This window comes from Peromyscus californicus, unplaced genomic scaffold (genome assembly GCF_007827085.1).
Source record: "Peromyscus californicus insignis strain IS unplaced genomic scaffold, ASM782708v3 Scaffold_4__1_contigs__length_199733344, whole genome shotgun sequence".
Classification (NCBI taxonomy): domain Eukaryota; kingdom Metazoa; phylum Chordata; class Mammalia; order Rodentia; family Cricetidae; genus Peromyscus; species Peromyscus californicus.
Genome location: NW_026294562.1, coordinates 15,488,926 through 15,510,323, shown reverse-complemented (window position 1 = coordinate 15,510,323; position 21,398 = coordinate 15,488,926). Strand labels below are relative to the sequence as shown.

The following is a 21,398-nucleotide window of genomic DNA, read 5'->3' as shown; positions in this document are numbered from 1 at the left end:
TGTGTGTGTGTGTGTGTGTGTGTGTGTGTGTGTGCCTCTGGCCACTTGCGTGCCTTGAGACTTTACAAAATTTACAAAGAGAGTATCTGCCCATTGCAGATTTCCTTGCCACTTGAGTTGGCATGAATATCCAACACTAATATCCTTCTGTTAAGCCCCACTTCCAAAGTTATTATAAGCAGGGTTTTAATTAAAAGGCTAGTCATCAATAAAAATTACTATCGATAAAAGTATTAGTGATGTTGACTTTTTTTTCACTTTAGTAAATTTGAATTTATTTTTCTTTGCATTGTCTGTGTCCTTTGACGATTTTAATGAAATGTCTGTTAAAATTGAAGGAAATCTCTACTTTATAGATGGGGTCTCATGTATCTCAATCTGGCGGCTTCAACCTGCCAAATAGCCAAGGATGACCTTGAATTTCTGACCCTCTGCCCCCATCTAGAGAATGCTGGGATTACAGGGTTGTGCTACCACGTCTAGTTCATGCAGTGCTGTCTGTAACACAGATGAGGAACATAAGACCCGGGGGTTGAGCAATTTGTAGCCACACCGCTGCTTAAATGGTAGAATTAAATGGGTTGGAATCCAGCTCTTCTGACTCTAAACTATAAATTCACCTAAGTTATATTCCACCCGCTCCAGGGTGGCTTGCTTAGACCTTGCCTTCCATTCTCATCAACTGAGCATTTTAAATCATTTTGGTAAGCAGCCTGAGCTAAGCGCATGCGGTCCTTCCTCTTGGCAGGACTGGCCGCTTTGCATCTCTTTTGGCCCCAGGGACTCGCCGTCGTCTGGCTGCGGTGTTCCCCGGTTGAGACGATGGCGACTGGGACGCCGGATTCGCAAGCACGATTTGGTCAGTCGGTGAAGGGGCTTCTCACCGAGAAGGTGAACACCTGCGGGACCGACGTGATCGCGCTCACCAAGCAGGTGCTGAAAGGCTCCCGGAGCTCGGAGGTGAGCGGGGCGTGGGCTCCCGGGCCCGCGCTGCCAGCGTTCGCTCGGGGAGGGGCGGCGCACTGCATCCTGGGAGTGTGGGCTGCTGGCCCCGCGGCGGTGGCGTGCTGGTCGCGTTTCTTCAGTTTAGGGTGAGCGGGTAGAGCTGGAAGAGGCGACGTGGTGGGAACCTGTGTTCCAGAAAGGGGAGAGGCACAGGCCGAGCCGCCGCTCCTGCCCGGTGCCCCCTTGTTCTCAGTCCCCTTTCGAAACTCGGCCTGGCGTTGCTCTCAACTTCCCAGATTCCTGTCGCCCCTTTGTCTGTGCGTTTATTCTTTATATTTCTGACCACGGTCTTCATTGTTTCTTAGAGTAGCGTTTTCCATTGCCCTGTTCTCCTTCCCCCTCCTCCGTGGAATTCTGTGAAAGGAATGATTTGATGACATGTACACGCTGCATGTTGAACTAGGTATCTATTCTAGAGAAAGTGTGTGCCCACACAAAGACGTGTGCATGTTCATAGCACTTTTCTTAATGAAACGTGCTCGTGGGCAGGTAAATGAAGTACAATGACCCCGCAGTTGCATTGGTATGTATTTACTAAAGGGGAATCAAACGTATGGGGGTGCATGATGGGCAGACCTATAATCTGAGCTCTCAGGAGGCTCATGCAAGAGGCTGGAATACATAAGGGACTGTTTAAAAAAATAAAAACTAGCTGGGCAGTGGTGACTAATGGCAGGAAGAAAGGGTTCTAACTGACTCTACTTGTCCACTCATTCATTGAGCAAATACTAAGTGCTTATTAACAGCAGGTACTCCGAACAAAAGTAATAATGGAGCAGGGAGTAGTGGCTCATGCTGAGGCAGGTGGATCTCTGTGAGTTCAAGACCAGCCCTAGTTCTAGGACGGCCAAGGCTGTTACACAGTGAAACCCTGTCTTGAAAACAAAACAAAACAAAAAACAAACAAAAACTTAAAAACCAAAAGAAATGAAGCGTATGTCCATTTTGTTAGATTAAACCACCCACACATAGCTAAGACTTCTAGTTTTGCCTTTTTTAAAATGGAAGCCTAGAATACATCTGTAAAACAGAACGCACGGTCTTTTTAGATTTCCATGAATTTCCCCTGCAGGTTGGTTCATTATCTTCTTCTTTCTTAATTTAGTAACTTAGCTACTCATCTTCAACAAGTGGTTACAGTTTCAACCTAGCTTTCATAGACTAGCAAGTCTCTCCTTTTCCACATACCTATTTTCCTATGTAGTTGTGGTAACCGAACAGTATGTTCTCGGGTCTTTGGGTTTGTGTATGAATGTTCACAGTCTCTGACTCACATTAGTTATGATAACCTGTTGTGTAGCTAGCTTTTACTGACTGGCCACAAAACCAAACAGAAATCCCAGCTGTACAAGAAGTGTTTGTCCTTACCATATTACAGAGCTGTTGAAGTTACCAGACCTGCTGTTCTCTGCTGATGGGCTTCGTGTGGTTCCATCTGACACACTGTTTTTAGGATTCGGTGTCAGAGAAAGCTTGAAGAATTTAAGGAATTGTTAAGTTGCCTTTTCCAAATATAAATTATGCAAATCGTGGTTTCACCTTGTGACACTGGATCATGGTTGCACAGAATTCCTGTGTCAGTTTTGTTGGCAACATGTTGGCTTTTCTTTTTCATGATTTATAGATTCTGTTTATTTGTAGGAAATGTATGTGCATGCAAAATATCCTACACATCGTATAATTGCACACACACATTTTCTTCCTAGATAAACAAATTGTTGAAGACATGGTATACATATGTTTAAACTTTAAAGAAGTGGGTTTTGGGCCAGCGAGATGGCTCAGCAAGTAAAGGTGCTTGTCACCAAGCTGGCCCATCTGAGTTCCGTCCCAGCCTGGGACCCATATGGTGGAAGGAGAGAACCAACTTCCAAAGATTATTGTCTAACTTCCACAAATGTGCTATGTCACACATGTTCCTCTCTCCTCTACAGAATAAATAAATACATGCAATTAAACATTTTTAAAGGTGATTATAGTAGCACATGCCTTTAGTCTCAGCATTTGGGAAGCAGAGGCAGGCAGATCTCTGTGAATTCAAGGACAGCCTAGTCTACAGAGTGAGTTCCAGCCCAGCAAGAACTACATAGCAAGTTCTGGCTTAGACGGGGCTTCATAGTATGACCCTGCACGCCATTTTTTTAAAGATGGATTTATATTTAACTACTAGTGTATGTTGGACATCATGAATTTACCTTTACATGGCACTAATTGGATAAGCTAACAAAAACCACTGCCACATTGGTTGCCTCTAAAGTAGCCTGCTCCTTCCCATTCCTCATCTTTATGCATCTCGTACCCGAGTGTCTTCTCCTGTAGGAGGTCTGAGTGTGACCCCACTAAGCAGTGTGGATTAAATCAAGCTGAAGTTAGCCTGGTTTCTGGACAGGATTGACACATAATTTCACAATTCTCCAGCCTTTGTCTTTCCTGACTTCCTTCCTCAGCGTGGATGGCACATCACCTCTGCCATTTCCTTCACTGGTTTTTGAGGTGGTTGGGGTGTCATAGTGAGTTTCTAGTACAGCTTTCATTTACAAATAATTTTTGAATGTGTACTGTGTGCCAGGAGCTGTTCTAGTTTCAAGGGGTAAATCCAGGTACCCAGGAAGCTTAGCATTTTTTGTGGTCGTGCTGTTGGTGTTGATCATTGAACCTAGGTCTAATTCATAGGAGGCAAGTGCTCTGTCACTGAACACTGTAGCCCAACCCTGAAGCTTGCATTGAAATGCTGTGGATTTATATAGTCTGAAAAGAAGGCAGAGTCAAAGTTCACACTGTAGGGAAGAGACAGATAATAAACCCAGTGGAACACCCAGCCTTAAGTGGTGAATAAACATTCTAAGGAACATGAATCTCAGAGCAGAGAGTGGTGACAGGTCTCTGGGAAAGTGACATTTGTACAGACAGTGGAGTGAAATGCACAGCAAGCCATGTGGATGTCTGGAGCCAGAGCAGAGAGTTGTAGGTAGGACTGTGGATTGGAAGGCCTTGAGATGAAATGTGTACAAAGATTGGGTACCAGTCTGGCTGGTCCAGAAAGTGAGGAGAAATGTACTTACGCCCACAGCCAGTTAGTGACAAACGGCTATTTTCTTGCACACCTGTCCTTCAGACACTCCATTTGAGTCTTGTATTAGTGAGGGTCATTGTGGGGTGTTGTAATTGTTAATGTTTTTGCAATGCTGGGGTGGAACCTAGAGAGTACTTTAGGCAAACATTTTACCCCTGAGCTATACCCAGAGCCCCCATTGTGGTTTGTTTTTTTTTTTAATCTATGTGTGGTAATGTAATTTGTTAATTTAGTGTGTGTGTGTGTGTGTGTGTGTGTGTGTATGTGTATGTGTATGTGTATGTGTGTGCATGTGTATGTACATGCATGTCTCTAGAAGACAACTTCAGGTGCTGTTCCTTGGGTATCATCTACTTTTTAAAGATTTTAAGACTAGGTCTCTTTGGCATGGGACTCACCAAGTAAGTGAAGGAAACTAGCCATGGAGCCCTGGGATCTGCCCATCTTGCTGGTGTGAGCCACCACATTTGATTCCCCAGCCCTTGGGTTCTAGGGATCAAACTCGGGTCCTTGTTCTTACAAGGCAAGCTCTTTACTGAGCTCTATCCCCAGCCCCTCAGCTGTACAACTTAACAAAAAATGTGGGAAGTGATGACATGGGGGAGGGGCAGTGAGCACACTATAGTTGTGAAAATGAGAAACTCAGTGAAGATGGGTAGGTGAGAAAAACTCACTGAGCTAATTATGAGCAAGCCAATGATAAAAACTTAGAGAAGAGTTTGTGGATCTAGAAAGATTCTGTACCGATTGTTTCTGTGCTATTCCTTGTTAACAAGGTAAATCTAGAAGTGTTAAATGGTGTGTGTCTGGTTGGTTTATCTGAGAAGATGCTGCAAAGTGTCAGTGAGTTCATCTTGCATTCTGGGGAAGGCCTTGACTCATGTGTAGCTTTGTCTGTCTTGGAACCCACAGAGATGCTCCTGCCTCTACCTTCCAGGTGCTGAGATTAAAGGTACGCACCACCAGCACCACCAGCACCAGCACCAGCACCACCACCACCACCACCACCAGAGACCAGGTCTTAAAAAACAAATGCAGTTCAAGGCCAGCCTGGTCTACAGAGCGAGATCCAGGAAAGGCGCAAAGCTACACAGAGAAACCCTGTCTCGAAAAACCAAAAAAGGAAAAACAACAACAACAACAACAACAAATGCAGAGGCAGGTCTCTTTGAGTTTAAGGCCAGCCTGCTCTACAGAGTGAGTTCTAGGACAGCCAGGACTACACAGAGAAACCCTGTCTCAAAACAAACAAACAAACAAACACCCAACCAAAAACAAAGTAAATGCAGAGAGCAAGTGAGGAAAGATAGCCTGATATCAACCCTCCCTACACACACACACACACACACACCCCACAAAACTGGCCGCAGGAATTGGGGGTGTAGCTCAGTGATAGAGTATAGAGTTCTAGCAAGGGCCTGAATTGGATTCCTAGCACCACAGGAGAGGAAGCTGCCCTTTCATCTGCTGTTGGTGGGAGTGCAAGATGATACATCTGTGACTCAGGAGAATTTGTCAACATGTACCAAAACTTGAACCAGGATCAAGATTCTGCATGTTCATCACAAAGATGCTCTAGGATGCAGACTCAGGGGAGCGTTTTGGTTTATCTTTACAGTAGCAAAGACTAGAAATAGCCTCCAAGTCTGTGGGCTGAGACTGGTTGAGTGTCCTCGTGTGTCTATGTGCTGTGGTGTGATATTTGGGGTTGTGAAAGAGTAGTTGAGGAGATTCTCTCACGTGGTTTGAATGAGAGTGACCCCCATTGGCTCATTTGAATGTTTAGTGGATTGGTTAGGACGGATTAGGAGGTGTGGCCTTGTTGGAGAAGGTGTGTCACTGGGAATGGGCTTTGAGGTTTGAAAAGCCCACACCAGGCCCAGTCTCTCTGCCTCCAACTTGTGGATAAGATAGAAGCTCTCAGCTACTGCTCTGCTCCCTGCCATCATGATGTCATGGACTCATCCTCTGAAACTTTGAGCAAACCCCCAACTAAATGCTTTTATAAATTGCCTTGGTTATGGTGTCTCTTCACAGCAATAGAAAAACAAGATCTCTCTCTCTTTTTCTCTCTCACAGATATCCAGTGAGATATATATATATATCATTATATATCATATATATTATATATATACATATATATATATAATATATATATGACTGATATGCAGATAGATCCATTTATCTCAGGGTTATATTGTAAAGTGGAAATTACAAGGTATGGCGCAGTACCTGTATAAGTTGTAAGTAAGAGGATGGGAGTGGGGTACGGTTGGCCTTTGGTGTCCTTGAGCTTCACAGCCAACTACAGACTGAAAATGTAGTCACTGTCTGTATCTGCACTGAAACATGTGTAGTGTTTTCATTGTCCCCTAGAAACTGTGTAACAGTTACACAGCACCTTCATTGTACTAGGTAATAATGTAATTTAGAGTCACACACCTGTGATCCCAGCCCTTGCAAGGTAGAGGCAGGAGATCAGAAGTTCAGAATCATCCTCTGTAGCGTGAATCCTAATTGGTCTAATCATAAAAGCCAGGAGTCAGATCCTGGGGTAAAAGCTGACAGATCAGAGAAGCACAGCCACAGCCACTGGAAAGTCTTCTTACCTCTACCGCATCCTCAACCTGAAAGGGTTGAGTTCCCTTCTCCTCCCGCCTTATAGTCCTTTCTCCACCCAGCCAGATCACTCCCTGTCTCAGCCTCCCTAGTGCTGGGATTAAAGGCATGTATGCCTCCCAAATACTGGGAGCAAAGGCATGAGATCCCAAGTGCTGGGGTTAAAGGTGTGTGCCACCACTGCCTGGCCTCTATGGCTAACTAGAGGCTGGCTTTGCCTTCTGATCTTCAGGCAAGCTTTATTTGCTAGACCACACACAAAATATCACCACAATCCTCAGTTACCCAGTAAGTCTGAGACTAGACTGAGCTGTGTGCGACCCCGTTTTCCAAAACAAGACATGGGACCGAGGAGATGGCTCACTGGGCAAAGCAGTCCTGCTGACTTCTGCTAGCATCTGATGAACGGGCTGTATGGAGAGCTCGGTATTCTGGAGCCTTGATTCTTGAGGAGGCTGTAGGTGTGGAGCCTGTGTCAGAATGGCCACTGTGCCAGTGAAATGGATTTTTTTCCCTCGGTGCTGGGGATTGAACCAGACCTGCCAAGCTAAATCACCATCCATTTTTGTATTTTCTTATTTTGAGACAGGGTCACTAAATTAGCCAACCTTACTCTGTAGTCCAGGCAGGCCTTCAACTTGCCTCAACTTCCCTAGCATCTGGGATTGCAAGCCTATACTGCCAGGCCAGTCTCAGAGTTGGGAATTTTGATCATTACTGTTTTTTTGTCTTCCAGCTGCTGGGTCAGGCAGCTCGAAACATGGTTCTACAGGAAGATGCCATCTTGCACTCAGAAGATGTAAGAAACTATTTCTTTCATGGTGTGTGTGTGTGTGTGTGTGTGTGTGTGTGTGTGTGTGTGTGTGTTGTATGACCATAGGGAAGTGGACTATTCTGTTTCTCTTTCTGTTATGCAGAGTTTAAGGAAAATGGCAATAATAACAACACATCTTCAGTACCAGTGAGTATGCCCTAACGGGCAGTCTGCGGCATCCTCACCCTCAGCCTGTGTTCATATCTTCCCATGGAGGTGGGGTGGGAGGGAGGCGGGGGGTGGGGGGGGGTGGGGGGGTGGGGGGGGTGGAAGGGAGGTGGGTAGGGTTGATAAGGGGAAAGACACTGAGGCTTCAGAAAAATTGAGATGTGGGAGAGTGGGCGCTGGGGCCACTTGTTTTGAACCTCCCTGTCTTAACCGGGAGCTCTACAAAGGAAGAACCCATGGGGCGGAGCTTGCCGGGATCATGCTACCAACGTGTGGCACCTGAGAGACTAGATCAGTATCTGTCCACTCTGTGCCCAGTGTCTTTCCTCCCCTGGAGATGGAGTGTGATGGTGACTGGTATTCCTACACATAACACAGCGCCAGCAACATGGAAATCGTTCAGGTTTTGAAATACACAGACAGCAGCGCCCTCATTGTAATTTTGACGAAAACTACAACTGAATATGCCTTGTGTGGTATTTTTTTTTCTTGTTTTTTTTTTTTTTTTTTTTTTTTTTTTTGGTTTTTTCGAGACAGGGTTTCTCTGTGTAGCTTTGCGCCTCTCCTGGAACTCACTTGGTAGCCCAGGCTGGCCTCGAACTCACAGAGATCCGCCTGGCTCTGCCTCCCGAGTGCTGGGATTAAAGGCGTGCGCCACCACCGCCCGGCTCTTGTGTTATATTTTATGTGGTGGAGAAGATGCTTGCATACCCTATTGAGATTGTATGGCTGAGAATTCAAGTCCCGATAGCTAATGTTTTTCAGTGTGTAGATGCGTGGTTACTCGTCTCCACGTAATTATACTAAGTTTAACCAGGTGTATTCAGCCTGCCTGTGATCTGTCGAGGATGACTTCTCTTGGCTCACTGAGTCTCCCTGTTTCTTTCCTTTCTCCCCTTCCCGACTTAGGCAAGAAGCTATTCAGAAGAAGTAAGTGACCTCAGAGTGGTGGGTGGGGCTGACTGGAGCATGCTGGGAGTGACACCTCAAAGGTGGTGGGTGGGGCTGACTGGAGCATGCTGGGAGTGACACCTCAAAGGTGGTGGGTGGGCCTGACTGGAGCATGCTGGGTGTGACATCTCAAAGGTGGTGGGTGGGCCTGACTGGAGCATGCTGGGAGTGGCACTGCTGGGCCCAGGAGCAGTGGAAAACTGGTTGACATGTGCCTCTAAATGACCATGCTCTGAATAGCCTGTTTAAAATTTGAAGAACACAGTGTATTTTAAAGGTGTGCAGGAACTGGATTCACTGCCTGTTAAGTTCTAGAAGTTACAGGGTACAGAGGCCACCCTTAGGAATAGGCATCCATTTATATTGGTAATATTCGTAAATAGAGCAAACATACTAAAGTTATTAAATAGTCTCATTTTATTAACTGTATTAAGGTTTTGTAAGCCTCTTTTCTTTTTGATTTTTTTTTTTTTTTTTTTGGTTTTTCGAGACAGGGTTTCTCTGTAGCTTTGCGCCTTTCCTGGAACTCGCTTTGGAGACCAGGCTGGCCTCGAACTCACAGAGATCCGCCTGGCTCTGCCTCCCGAGTGCTGGGATTAAAGGCGTGCGCCACCACCGCCCGGCTCTTCTTTTTGATTTAAGGCCTCTCACCATGTAGCTCAGGCTAACCTGAGCTCACAGTCCTGCCTCTGCTTCCTCAGTGGTGGGTTACAGGTGTGTGCCGCCGCCATGCCCATCTGCACAAACCCTTCCTCGTGGGTTCCGTTTCTCCCAGCCTTGAGCTGGAGTCTTACTGTGTTCCATGGTGGCCTCAAACTCGGGTTCAAGTGACCCTCCTCTGCCTTAGCCGCCCAAGTAACTGGGACAGACAGGTGTGCCGCAGTGCCAGACTCGGAGTTTAAACACTTCGAGGCTCACGTGGACCGAGGTCAGTTTTGACTTAGGTGTAACAAGAGTGATGTGTTAAAGAATAGATCATACAAAGAAATGTCTTTCCTGCTCACTTCAGACAACCCTTTTCTCTGATTTCCAGTGTTGAACAGTCACCTGACCTGCAGGACCAGCTGAGTCATTTATTGAAGTAACATGTCACAACAGCAATTGACTCCTTTGCCTGATGCTGAGGAGGAGGCTGTGGGCTTGGTTTCCATTTTTTTTTTTTTTTTTGGTTTTTCGAGACAGGGTTTCTCTGTGTAGCTTTGCGCCTTGCCTGGAACTCACTTGGTAGCCCAGGCTGGCCTTGAACTCACAGAGATCCGCCTGGCTCTGCCTCCCGAGTGCTGGGATTAAAGGCGTGCGCCACCACCGCCCGGCTTTGGTTTCCATTTTTATCTCCAAAAATTCATCTAGAAAAGACTTGTGAAAAGAAGCCAGGTGACTGAACTTGGAATCACTTCTTTTGGTCTTTTGAGACAAGTTTTCTCTGTGTAGCCCTGCCTATCCTGGAACTCACTCTTTAGACTAGACTGGTCTCAGAGATCCGCCTGCCTCTGCCTCCCAAGTGCTGGGATTAAAGCTGTGCACCACCATTGCCTGACCTTAGAATTGCTTCTTAAATTGAATTAACCCATACTCTTATCAGATATTTAAGTTGTGTTGAATTTCATATTAAAATAAATAGGTTCAATAAGTAGCACTGAAAATAAAAGATAGCTTATTAAAAGCTGTGTTACTGTATTGTCTGTCTAACGTGATCCTTAAGCACACTGCTGGGTTTTTTTTTATTTTTTATTTTTTATTTTGTATACAGCATGTATGACTACAGGTCAGAAGAGGGCACCAGATCTCATTACAGATGGTTGTGAGCCACCATGTGGTTGCTGGGAATTGAACTCAGGACCTCTGGAAGAGCAGTCAGTGCTGTTAACCTCTGAGCCATCTCCCCAGCCCCCCCCCCCCCCCTTTTTTTTGAGGCAGTGTGCCCTGTGTAGCCTGCTGGCTTTGAACTAACAATCCTGCTGCTGCAGCCTCTCAAGTGCTGGGATTACAAATCACTGCACCTGGGCACTGATACTTGGGGAGGCTGAGACAGGAGAATCACTTGAGCCTAGGAAGTTGAGACCATTCAGGACAATACAGTCTTCCTGTCTCCAAGAAGGGGCGGAGGGAGGGGCTTCTGTTGTGAACACGTTAGACTAATTCATATTTTAAAAAACTTGTAACCACTCACTCAAGAGTTCTCACTTAATGGACACAGAACATGGCTGATGGTTGTTGTTTCTCCCTTAGTCACAGCAGAGTCTTATGTGAAAACCCGGCGAGCGATGTCCTCTCTGGCCAGCTGCAGCCCCGTGCCTTGACCTTTGTTACTGGCTCCTTTCTTTCTGTGACTCTTGATTAAGTGACCTTGGTTCGTTTTGTAATCATTTATAGCCATTCCATTCCCTTCATATTTGGAAGTAACGTCACACAAATGGATGTGCTGATAATTAAGTTACCAAATGGTCTACATAGAGAGACCCCATCTCAAACAAAACACAAAGTCTAAAATACAGAAAACCACAAGTCACTGTTACAGTTTCATACTTCAATCATTAAAGTGTAAGTTAATAAATGTATCACTGACTATGACATGTATAAAGTGAATTAGATTTGAAAAGAGTTCTCTCTCAGCTTACTGCTAAAAATTTGGTCAATGTAAAAATGTCTGGCACCTTATAAAGACATGACATTACAAAACTAATATTTGAAAGAATATATCCAGATCAATATGAGGAGGAATTTAGCACAAAGTGCTAAAGGAGCAGCAGTTAAAATGGCATTTGCTTGTGGTACCATTTCTCTGCCTTCCACAAACTGTCAAAGAACAGACCCTTTCCATATATACCCAGCATATAAAACATGGCCATTAAAAGCTGGTGAGGTGGCTCAGAAGTTAGAAACACTTGCTGCTTTTGGAGAGGGCCCAGGTTCAGTTCCCAGCACCCACTTGAGACAGCTCACAAATGTCTATAAGTATAGCTCCACGGGACCTAATGTCCTCTTCTGGACTCCTCAGACACCTGTGTTCACATATACATACCTGAACACACATAGACATATACATATACATAATTAAAAAATCATTAAAGCAATCCATTTGCTAAAGAAAATATGAGTTTCATCTAAAAATAAAAAGCAAGATTATATAACAACATTTATGGATGTTTAAATATTGATGTTTAAATTTATTTTTATGTGTATAGATGTCTTGTATGTCTATGTACCACATGTGTGCAGTGCCTGAGGAGACCAGAAGTGTTGGATCTCCTGGAGCTGGAGTTACAGACAGTTGTGAGCCATGACGTGGGTTCCGGGAATGGAACCCAGGTCCTCTGGAAGATCAGCAAGTGCCCTTAACTGCTGAGCCACCTCTCCAGCCCTTGAGGACTCTTAGGGATGCTGACTGCTTTTGAAAGATCTACTTTGTTTTCTAATTACAAAAAAGTTCAGGGTAGCCAGGGCTATGTAGTGAAACAGTATCTCAATTTTCCCTTCTATTTCTTTGTTGTGTATGTGTGTGTGTGTGTGTGGGGGGCACATGTGGAGGTTGGAGGAGCAGCTTAGGAAATCAGTCCTCTCCTTCCATCATGAGGATCCTGTGGACAAACTCAGGTCATCAGCCATGGTTGCAAGGGCCCTTACCTGCTAAGCCATCTTGCCAGACAAAAGCTTTGTCTCTTGTAACATGGCTCTGGACACTTAACCAAAATCTACCTCCCTGGTCTGTCCTACAATTGCTGGCCCAGTAGTTTTCCAAACAAGTATGTGGCAGTCTTCTCAAGACTACCCTTGGAGATAAGGGACGAAAACAGGAAGTTCTCTATATATGGTCTTTCTTTTGAATCTTAAAAAATCAAGATGGAAGTGGTGGTGCACACCTGTGATCCTGGCACCTGAGGGCAAGAGGACCTGTAGGTCAAGGCTGGCCTCAGCTACAGTGAGTTTGAGACTGGCCTGGATTAAAGATCCTTTCTCAATTTTCTTCCTTCTTAAAAACCTAATTTTGCTAATGTTCGATACATCTTGCCTGAAGAGCTCAAATAGAATGCCTGCCTTCAGCAGAGATGATACACAACACAGAAGCTATGTGTGTGGCTCAGTGATGGTTCCCTTGCACACATGAGACCCAGGGATCAACCTTGAACACTAGGAAACATCCCCAAAGCCAGAATACAACAAACTGTGGCAGCAGAGGCCCTGACTGATCAGAATGATTGCTGGTCACCATCCGACCCAAAATCAGTCCAGTGTACCAGACACCATGAGGGGAGAGTGGCGGAAGTTAAAGCTGATAATGGTTTGCTCACTGTGGTTTATATGGGTGTGGTTACCAAGTGATTCTTGTGACTAACCCACAGAGGGTAGCAGTACAAGTGAAGATGAGCACATCCTCTCCCTGCCCTCTGGCTGAGACAAAGCTGTCATCAGAACAAGGAGAAAGTAACTACTTGGTTCAAAGAGCTCATTTTATGGGGAGAATGTTTTATTTTCCTGAAAAGTGATGTTCAGGAGAGCTTTGTTACATAAGTGCTAAAAAGTACTGGATGCCTATTAAAGTTGTCATTTTTTTACACACTCAATAGTTAGAAATGTCCCAATCTAAAAATATTCCAACAAGGATTGCCTGTGGGTTTTTTTTATTGATTTATTTTTAAAAAATGTTTACCTTTACATTTTTAAAGAGCCAGACGTAAACTCCAACTATCCTCCAGGCACTGTGTTGTATTCTGAGGAAACACTTTGGAGTGGTTAATAGTAGCTCTGCGACCTTTCGCAAGTTATCTAACCGAGGAAGGTCAGAGCAGGAACTCAGGGCAGGAGTTTGGAGCCCAAACCGTGGAAGGACCCTGCTTCTGGACCTTCTCTGCTGCTCATGCCCAGCCGGTTTTCTTGCACAGCTGCCCAGGGAATGCCCCTTAATGACTGATTTCTATTTTATGTGCATTGATGTTTTGCCTACATGTGTGTCTGTGAAGGTGTTGGACCCCCTGGAGTTACAGACAGTTGGTGAGCTGGGAAATGAACCCATGTCCTCTGGAGGAGCAGCCAGTGCTCTTAACCACTGAGCCATCTCTCCAGCCCTAGTTTGTTTTTAAACATTTAAAAGAAAACTTTACATTTATTTATTTATTATTATTATTTTCCATTATTATTATTATTATTATTATTATTATTATTATTATTATTATTATTATTTTCCAGACAGGGTTTCTCTGTGTAACCTTGGCTTTCCTGGAACTCACTCTGTAGACCGGGCTGGTCTTGAGCTCACAGAGATCTGTCTGCCTCTGCCTCCCGAGTGCTGGGACTAAAGGCATGCATCACCACGGCCTGTCAATTTTACATTTATTTGTGTATGTATGTATGCATGCTCTGGCCTGCATGTGGCAATCAGAGGACAGCCTGCAGGAGTTGGTTCTCACGTGCATTACAGGGATGGAAATGAGGTCCTCAGTCTTGGTGGCAGGCACCTTACCCACTGAGCCATCCCACTGCCACCCTGTTAACTTTCAACAACAATTGACAGCAGGGAATCTGGAGACTTACTAGAGGGACTTCAAAGTTTCTTTCTGAAATGACATGGGATTGAAAACAGGAAGGTAAATTTCCTAAGAGTCCACTTTCCTATCTAGACATCCTTCCATTTATCCTGCTACATCACCTTATCTTGATGCACGGCAATGTTTGATTCAACCACAAAGAAGTAAGACATACAAACAAATGCAGGGGGATTGAGATGGTGTAGCTGTAAAAGCTAAAAGCATTTGCCACACAAGCCTGATGCTGGATCCCTGGAACCCACTGTGGAAGGAGAGAACTAACTTGTGAAAGTCATCCGTCTCCCTCCATACATGGGCTGTGGTGCTCATGCACACATGCACACACCAAACAATATAAAAGACGTACAGAAGTAATGGTGGCAAGAGAAACACTTTTTAAAAATGCACCCTGCTGGCTAGGTGTCTCAGCAGGTAAAGGCACTTGCTGGCAGGCCCTACGACACAGTTCTATCCCTGGTGCCCACAGTGTGGAAGTAGAAAACCAACTTCCTAAAAGCCCCTTGGCCGCACATGTACCAGGGCACTCCTACCCTACAGATACATCAGATATAATATAAACAAAAACAGTCTGAGGAGAAGTGGCAGTACATGGAAATACATCTAAACTGGTGAGTTATTGTAGTAGTGCTTTTCTGCATACAACTGAACAGTGGCCATAGGGTTAAGAGTTCACCTGTACTACATTCCAGAAAAGGCAAAGCTGCAGGGGTAGAGAACCAAGTCTCTGCGTTTGCCTAGGTGTGGGGTGTGGAAGGAATTTCCTACCAAGGGGCACGCATAAGCTTTCTGAACTAGAGAACCACTTTTATCTGTGTGTATGTGTGTGTGGTTGTGGTGGTGGTTGAGACAGGGTTTTCCTGTGTAGCCCTGGCTCTCCTGGAACTAGCTTTGTAGATCAGGCTGGCCTCAAACTCAGAGATCTGCTAGCCTCTTTCTGCAGTCTCTGTCTCTTGAGTGCTGGAATTAAAGGCACAGCACCACCCCCTGATACCTGCAAAATTCGGAGAGCTGTGGGCTAAGGAAGGTGAATGTTATAGATGTAAATGACATCTCAATGAAGGACTTAATGAGCCGGATGGAGGAGAGGTGATTTCATTCCGCAAGGAGGAAAATAGATATGGGTGTTCATTTAAGGCACACACAGAATTTACAAATGAAACTATGGATCAGTAAAGGGAGATGTTAGCTAATACAACCATTATACCGGGATGCAAGGACTCCAAGGTGACGATGAGACTCAGCAGTGTGTAGGGCTAGACGGCTGTGGGCGGGTTTGCACGCGGAGCGGTTGCAGGTCAGCCAGGAGGCGTGGCCTCGGCGCTGCTCCGGAGCGGAGTTGGGTTATCCCAGGTGTGGGAACGTGGAGCTCGTGAGTCAGTGAGTAGCTGTCCCCGCTGCCTTCCGTCCAGTCCCCTTCTGACCTCTGCCTTCCCTCAGGCCCACAGCGCCCCCCAGCCTGCTCCCACCTCTGGGCAGGGCCTGCCTGTGCCTCGCTGAAGGCCTCAGTTCCCGTCCACTCCGCCCCGTGTGCTGCTGTCCTCCATCTTGCCCGCAGCCGGGTCCCTCACTGTGGTCACCCGGTTTAGCCTCTGTTCTCCCCTTTGTCAGTGGCCGCTCCCCGAGACGCTGAGATCCACAAGGACGTTCAGGTGAGGGCCCGGGGAATGGCTGGCGTGAGATCGCTGGTCTATGGGAGTCTGGCCAGCAAGCGCTTCTGCTCGCAGAGCACTCTGGGGGAGAGCAGCCTGGGACGTGGGGTCGGCGTTTACCTTGAGCAAAGGTCGGTGGGCTGGAGTTAAGCTGAACTGTGAGTGTGGCAGAGGCCTCGAGCTCTGCAGGCGACAACTCCAGTCCATTTTCTCCTGGCTTCTCCTCCTTGCCTGTTGAGTCAGAACTACTACGGGAATGTACTGAAGACATCTGCAGACCTCCAGACTAATGCTTGTGTCACCCCAGTCACTTTGGTCCCCAAGTACATCCGGGAAACTCTGAAGAATGTACACGAGGACGTTACCTCGAGGTAGAGTGTATATGCTGTTTCCAAGAAGCCTCCAGACTGCAATTTTCCCATACTGGTCACTAGGGAATTTAGCCATCACTGTTGGCCGTCCTGCTTCCCATATCTACTGAGAAACCCCCAAAGCTGGCCACTGAGCTTCTTGTACCTCAGCTGAAGACCCCTCAAAGATGCTCTCCATCTCTTCCCATTTTAGGAGACATTCACGTTTTTAATAGATTAGCTCACACTTTCTAAACAGTCATGGCTCCCGATCTTGCCTTTCCCTGCCATAGTATTGCCCACCCAGAGAGCCGTTATCAGAGAGGGTACCTTACCCCCTGCCTCTCCAGCACCTCAGTGAAGTCCTCCTGGGGTCGTGAAGCCTTCCTCCCCCAGGTGCTACAGCACCCACTCCAGTGGCACTCACTCTCAGTCAGCCATGAGAAAGGTTCTCCATACTGTTGTTTTTACCTCTCAAGGTACAGTGCGTACACCCGGGGGAGGTGGGGGGGGGGGGCGGCAGAATACTTTCCTTGTTCAGCAGCCAGTGCCTTAGATGTATTTATTCAACAAGTAGTTTAGATGGTTTTCTTGAGTCTTGCCACCTTGCACGGCGCTGGTCCACGCAGCTATGGCGGACATGGTTCTGATTTAGTGGGAGAGACAAGAGAGTGACGTAAGTGGGTGATGGAGGAACGGAGGGAGGAAGTAGAGCTTTACTACTGGAGAATTTGCTAGTCTGTTTTTAAAACATGTCTTTTCCATTTCTCAGGTATTATGGCTGTGGTCTGGTTGTCCCTGAGCTCCTGGAAAACTGCTGGATTTTGGATCTGGGTTGCGGAAGTGGCAGAGACTGCTATATGCTTAGCCAGCTAGTTGGCGAGAAGGGACATGTCACTGGAATAGACATGACTGAGGTCCAGGTAACACAAAGATTTGGAGGAAAAGGAGGAGAGGTTTCTCCAGACCGTCTTTGAGGCCTGAAACTGCTTCCCACCTTTCTTCATGGTATTTAAGAAGGCTGGGGTTTTGTTGCTGCCTCTAGTGACCTAGAAGTTGAAGACATTGACAGTCAGTGACTGTCCTGGAGAAGTCAGTCAGAGGTTTAACCCAGTGGCACTTCCTCTTCTCCTTTCTTTGTCCTCCTGGCCAGAAAGAACTGTCATTGGATGAGAGATTACCTCAGGCAAGACTCACCTAGTTGGGAACTTCTGTCCCAGGCTGTTGCATATCTTACATGGCCCATGAATCTTGTGTATCTCTCCAAAATAACCCAGGGCAGGGAAGCATATGGCATTAGTAAGAGGACAGTTTTCAGGGAAAAATATTTAGTTTTTTAATAGTGTTGATTACCAAATCTGTATTTTTCTTTCTCTAGGTGGAAGTGGCTAAAACCTATCTTGAGTACCACATGGAAAAATTTGGTTTCCAGGCACCCAATGTGGCTTTTATTCACGGCTGCATTGAGAAGTTGGCAGAGGCTGGAGTGCAGAAGGAGAGCTACGACATCGTTGTGTAGGGCTACAGCCTTGCCGCTATGAGCAAAGCCCAGCTCAGTTTGAGCTACCACTCTTTGAAGAATTAAACTAGGGGCTGGAGAGATGGCTCAGTGGTTAAGAGCACTGACTGCTCTTCCACAGGACCTGGGTTCAATTCCCATGTACCCACATGGTGGCTCACACCTGTCTGTAACTCCAGTTCCAGGGGATCCCACATCCTGACACAGACATACATGCAGGAAAAACACCAATGCACATATAGTAAAATTAAATATTTTTAAAAGTTTAAAAAAGAAAAAGGAATTAAACTGAACTTAGCAGGCCTTCATAAAGGAAGGAAGCTGTAATGAGCTCTCCATAGTCCACTAGCAACAAAACACAGCTGCCTGAGAGAGAATTTAAAGTTGCCAGGGTGTCTAGCCTCTGGCACAACCATGTGGTCAAGGATAGCTATGTATACAACCCAACACAAAAGCATAAACTTAAAATATTGTGAGTTTGTTTTGTTTTGTCCCTCAAGTGGGCATTTGTTGGTAAGTTAGGAGGAGACAAAGTCATATTGCAGTGTGAACACATCTGCCCACCGACCTAAAGCCGGTGAGCTCCCCAGACCAGCCAGACCACAGCCTGCGCTGCCCTGACGCACACTCACCTCTTATCTGGAGTGTAACAGTGGGTCGTGTCGTAAGAACTTTGTATTGGAGCGTTATCTAATTGTGTGCACATCAGCGTGTACTCACCCAGACTTTGATGATAGAACCCACTGCACACTTAGGCTGTGTGGTGTACACCATAGAGCCAGCCTGTTGATACCAGGGCCCAACGAACAGAGCAGTCCCGGGCACGAGGTGATGCTATCCAGGGTTGTGGTGGCTTCTCAAGACGTGCGAGGTTGCTGTTGAAAGCCTAGCAGACTGTTTTACAGCGTGTTTTCTTGTAAGCAGAGTAAATTCACCATAAAATAACGATAAAAGCATCGTAAACAAAGGCCAGGAGCATCATTGTTTGTGTGTGTTGTACTTTTCTACAGCCGGCAGTCAGTAAGGTGTGGACGCCAGCCTCGTCACAAACACTTGACTAATGTACTATGGCCTTGTTCTGGGTGTTGCTGTACTAGACAATTACAGCCTTTATTGTAATTTTATGAGACTACCATCATCTATGTGGTATTCTGTTTTGTTCTGTTTGTTTTGAGACAGGGTAGTTATGTAGTTATGGCTGGACTGGAACGTGCTGTGTAGACCAGGCTGACCTTGAATGCACAGAGATCTGCTTGCCTTTGCCTCCTGATTAAAGGCATGCACCACCATATTTAGCAACAACTGCATTTTTTTTTCATGGCAAATTATGGTGTTTTGTGTTTCTCATTTTCCTGAGTCATTGTTAAATCATGCCCAAGTGACAGGATTGGGCTTTTTTTTTTTTTCTTTTGATGCTGGGAATTGAACCCTAAAGAAGCATTTAACCATTGAGTTTCACACTTAGCCTCAAATGAAAATACTGGGAAAGCTGCCTTTAAGGGATTTGAACACCTGCCATGATAGGCATCGAGTCCGGTTTTGTTTTCTTGCCTGGTGAATATCAGGACAAAACAAGAACCACGCGTCATATTCCTGCACTTCGCACTCACTACTTGCTTACAGATATGTCTTTTTTTTTTTTCTTCTGGAGCTGAGGACTGAACCCAGGGCCTTGCGCTTGCCAGGCAAGTGCTCTACCACTGAGCTAAATCCCAACCCCCAGATATGTCTTAAACAACTTGCCTAGCTCCCTTATCTCGGGAAAGTTGAGTATGGGGAAGAAAGGAGAGTCGGGAAGAAGTAGGTAGCTCTGCCGGTAAGATGGAAGCCCCTTTTGGGTCTTCAAGGATTTGAGTCCTTCAACATCTGCTCTTTTTTCCCCTTATTGTTTTTTAGATCCAATTGTGTTATCAACCTTGTCCCCGATAAAGAACAAGTGCTTCGGGAGGTGTATCACGTGCTCAAGGTGAGGGCAGGAGGGAGACATAATCTGTTAACACCAGAGAGGGCTGACAGGATCACGTTCTCTTCTGGAACTAAGAACTCAAGCTCTTGATTTATGCACCAAGTTAAGAGGGAGCCAAGTTGGTCATGGTGGAGTTCAAGGCCAACTGTCTGAGATGCTGTTTCAAAAAACAAACAGAAAAGTGCACAAAAGTCGGGGTAGGGTGGCATAGGGTGAGAGTCATGCCCTAGACAGGGCTTATTTTCCTCTCAAGCCGCTGGTGATTGACTGTTAGAACATTCACCTTCTTTCCTGCTGCTCCTGGCTACTATTGATTTTGGCTCTCAGATAATACCTGTGGAGTCACCAGAACCTGTTGACTCACTGAAAAATTTCTATGAATTTGCCTTTTCTAGAACAGATTGTGTTTCTGATGCCAAGATATCTTATCTTTGGAGAAATCTAAGATGGAAGTTTTATATGGATGCCTTTTTAAAAGGGAAACTTCCAGGAGCTTCCCGTCTTTCCTGCCCATGAAAGGATGTTTCTTGGTGCTAGAAAACAAAGCATTCTGGGATTTGGAGGCCTGAAGGTGTAGTTCAGTGGCAGATGTGTGATTGGCATACACGAGGCTCAATCCCTAGCACTCTGAAAATAAATTCTGGGGTTTTTGGCTTACGGAGCTATTACATTGCCCAAATAGAAGTATCTATAAAGGGTGGGGGTTCAGTGGTTAAGAGCACTGGCTGCTCCCTCAGAGGACCCAGGTTCAATTCCCAGCACCTACATGGTGGTTTACAACCATCTGTAATTCCAGTTCTAGGGGCTTGATGCCCTCTTCTGGCCCCCGAGGGTACCAGGACACAGACATACATGTAGGCAAACACTTACGCACGTAAAAATAATAAAATAAAAATTTAAAAGTATCTGTGTAGGAATGATCTCATGTTATTTCAAGGATGCCATTTGTATACCAGCTCATGATCTTCACTGAGATCAACTAAGAAAAGCTAAACATTACTATAGAATATAGGCATCCATGCTTTTGAAATTAGCTAAATGACACCTTCAATCCCTGCTGACTCCTTTGACCTAGATATTTTTATATATAAAAATTTTAATGTGTAATAATATCACTGTAATTTCCCTTCATTCCTCCTTTCCTTTTTTTTTTTTTTTTTTTTTTTTGGTTTTTTCGAGACAGGGTTTCCCTGTGTAGCTTTGTGCCTTTCCTGGAACTCGCTTGGTAGCCCAGGCTGGCCTCGAACTCACAGAGATCTGCCTGGCTCTGCCTTCCGAGTGCTGGGATTAAAGGCGTGCGCCACCACCGCCCGGCTTTTTTTTTTTTTTTGGTTTGTTTGTTTGAGACAGGGTTTCTTTGTGAAAGCTCTGGCTATTCTGGAACTCATGATTTAGGTCAGGCTGGCCTCAAACTCAGAAATCCTCCTGCCTCTGATTCTTGAGTGCTGAGATTAAAGGCGTGCGCCACTACTGCCTGCCTTCATTACTGTAATTTCCTGCCTCCCTCTCTCCCTCCCCTCCCCCCCCCTCTTTTTTTTTCTGAGACAGGGTTTCTCTGTGTAGCCCTGGCTATCCTGGAACTCACTCGGTAACCCAGGCTGGCTGAGAACTCACAGAGATCCACCTGGCTCTGCCTCCCGAGTGCTGGGACTAAAGGTGTGCGCCACCACCCCCTGGCTCAATTACTGTAATTTTCAAAGGATGAGACTGTTAATTCTATGGGTGTGTCTGTTAGTTGTCT

At 45.7% G+C, this 21,398-nt stretch overlaps 2 protein-coding genes across 5 annotated transcripts in view; both read left to right on the top strand.

The window, feature by feature from the left end:
- Positions 1-766: 766 nt before the first annotated feature.
- Positions 767-10,307, top strand: Borcs7 (BLOC-1 related complex subunit 7). The gene is made up of 5 exons (XM_052761166.1): positions 767-960; positions 7,434-7,496; positions 7,615-7,658; positions 8,589-8,609; positions 9,664-10,307. The coding sequence occupies exons 1-5, from the start codon at positions 823-825 to the stop codon at positions 9,713-9,715; spliced, it is 318 nt and encodes a 105-aa protein (XP_052617126.1). The 5' UTR covers positions 767-822; the 3' UTR covers positions 9,716-10,307.
- As3mt (arsenite methyltransferase) overlaps positions 1,024-21,398 on the top strand; it is a 49,018-nt gene continuing 28,643 nt past the window's right edge. The window contains exons 1-9 of one of the 4 annotated variants that reach the window (XM_052761163.1): positions 1,024-1,091; positions 7,434-7,496; positions 7,615-7,658; positions 8,589-8,609; positions 15,782-15,822; positions 16,066-16,193; positions 16,945-17,095; positions 17,551-17,687; positions 19,588-19,657. In XM_052761163.1, the coding sequence (XP_052617123.1) occupies position 8,609; positions 15,782-15,822; positions 16,066-16,193; positions 16,945-17,095; positions 17,551-17,687; positions 19,588-19,657 (528 nt within the window). In that variant the 5' untranslated portion in view covers positions 1,024-1,091; positions 7,434-7,496; positions 7,615-7,658; positions 8,589-8,608. The other 3 variants (XM_052761164.1, XM_052761165.1, XM_052761161.1) reach the window with 3 other exon arrangements.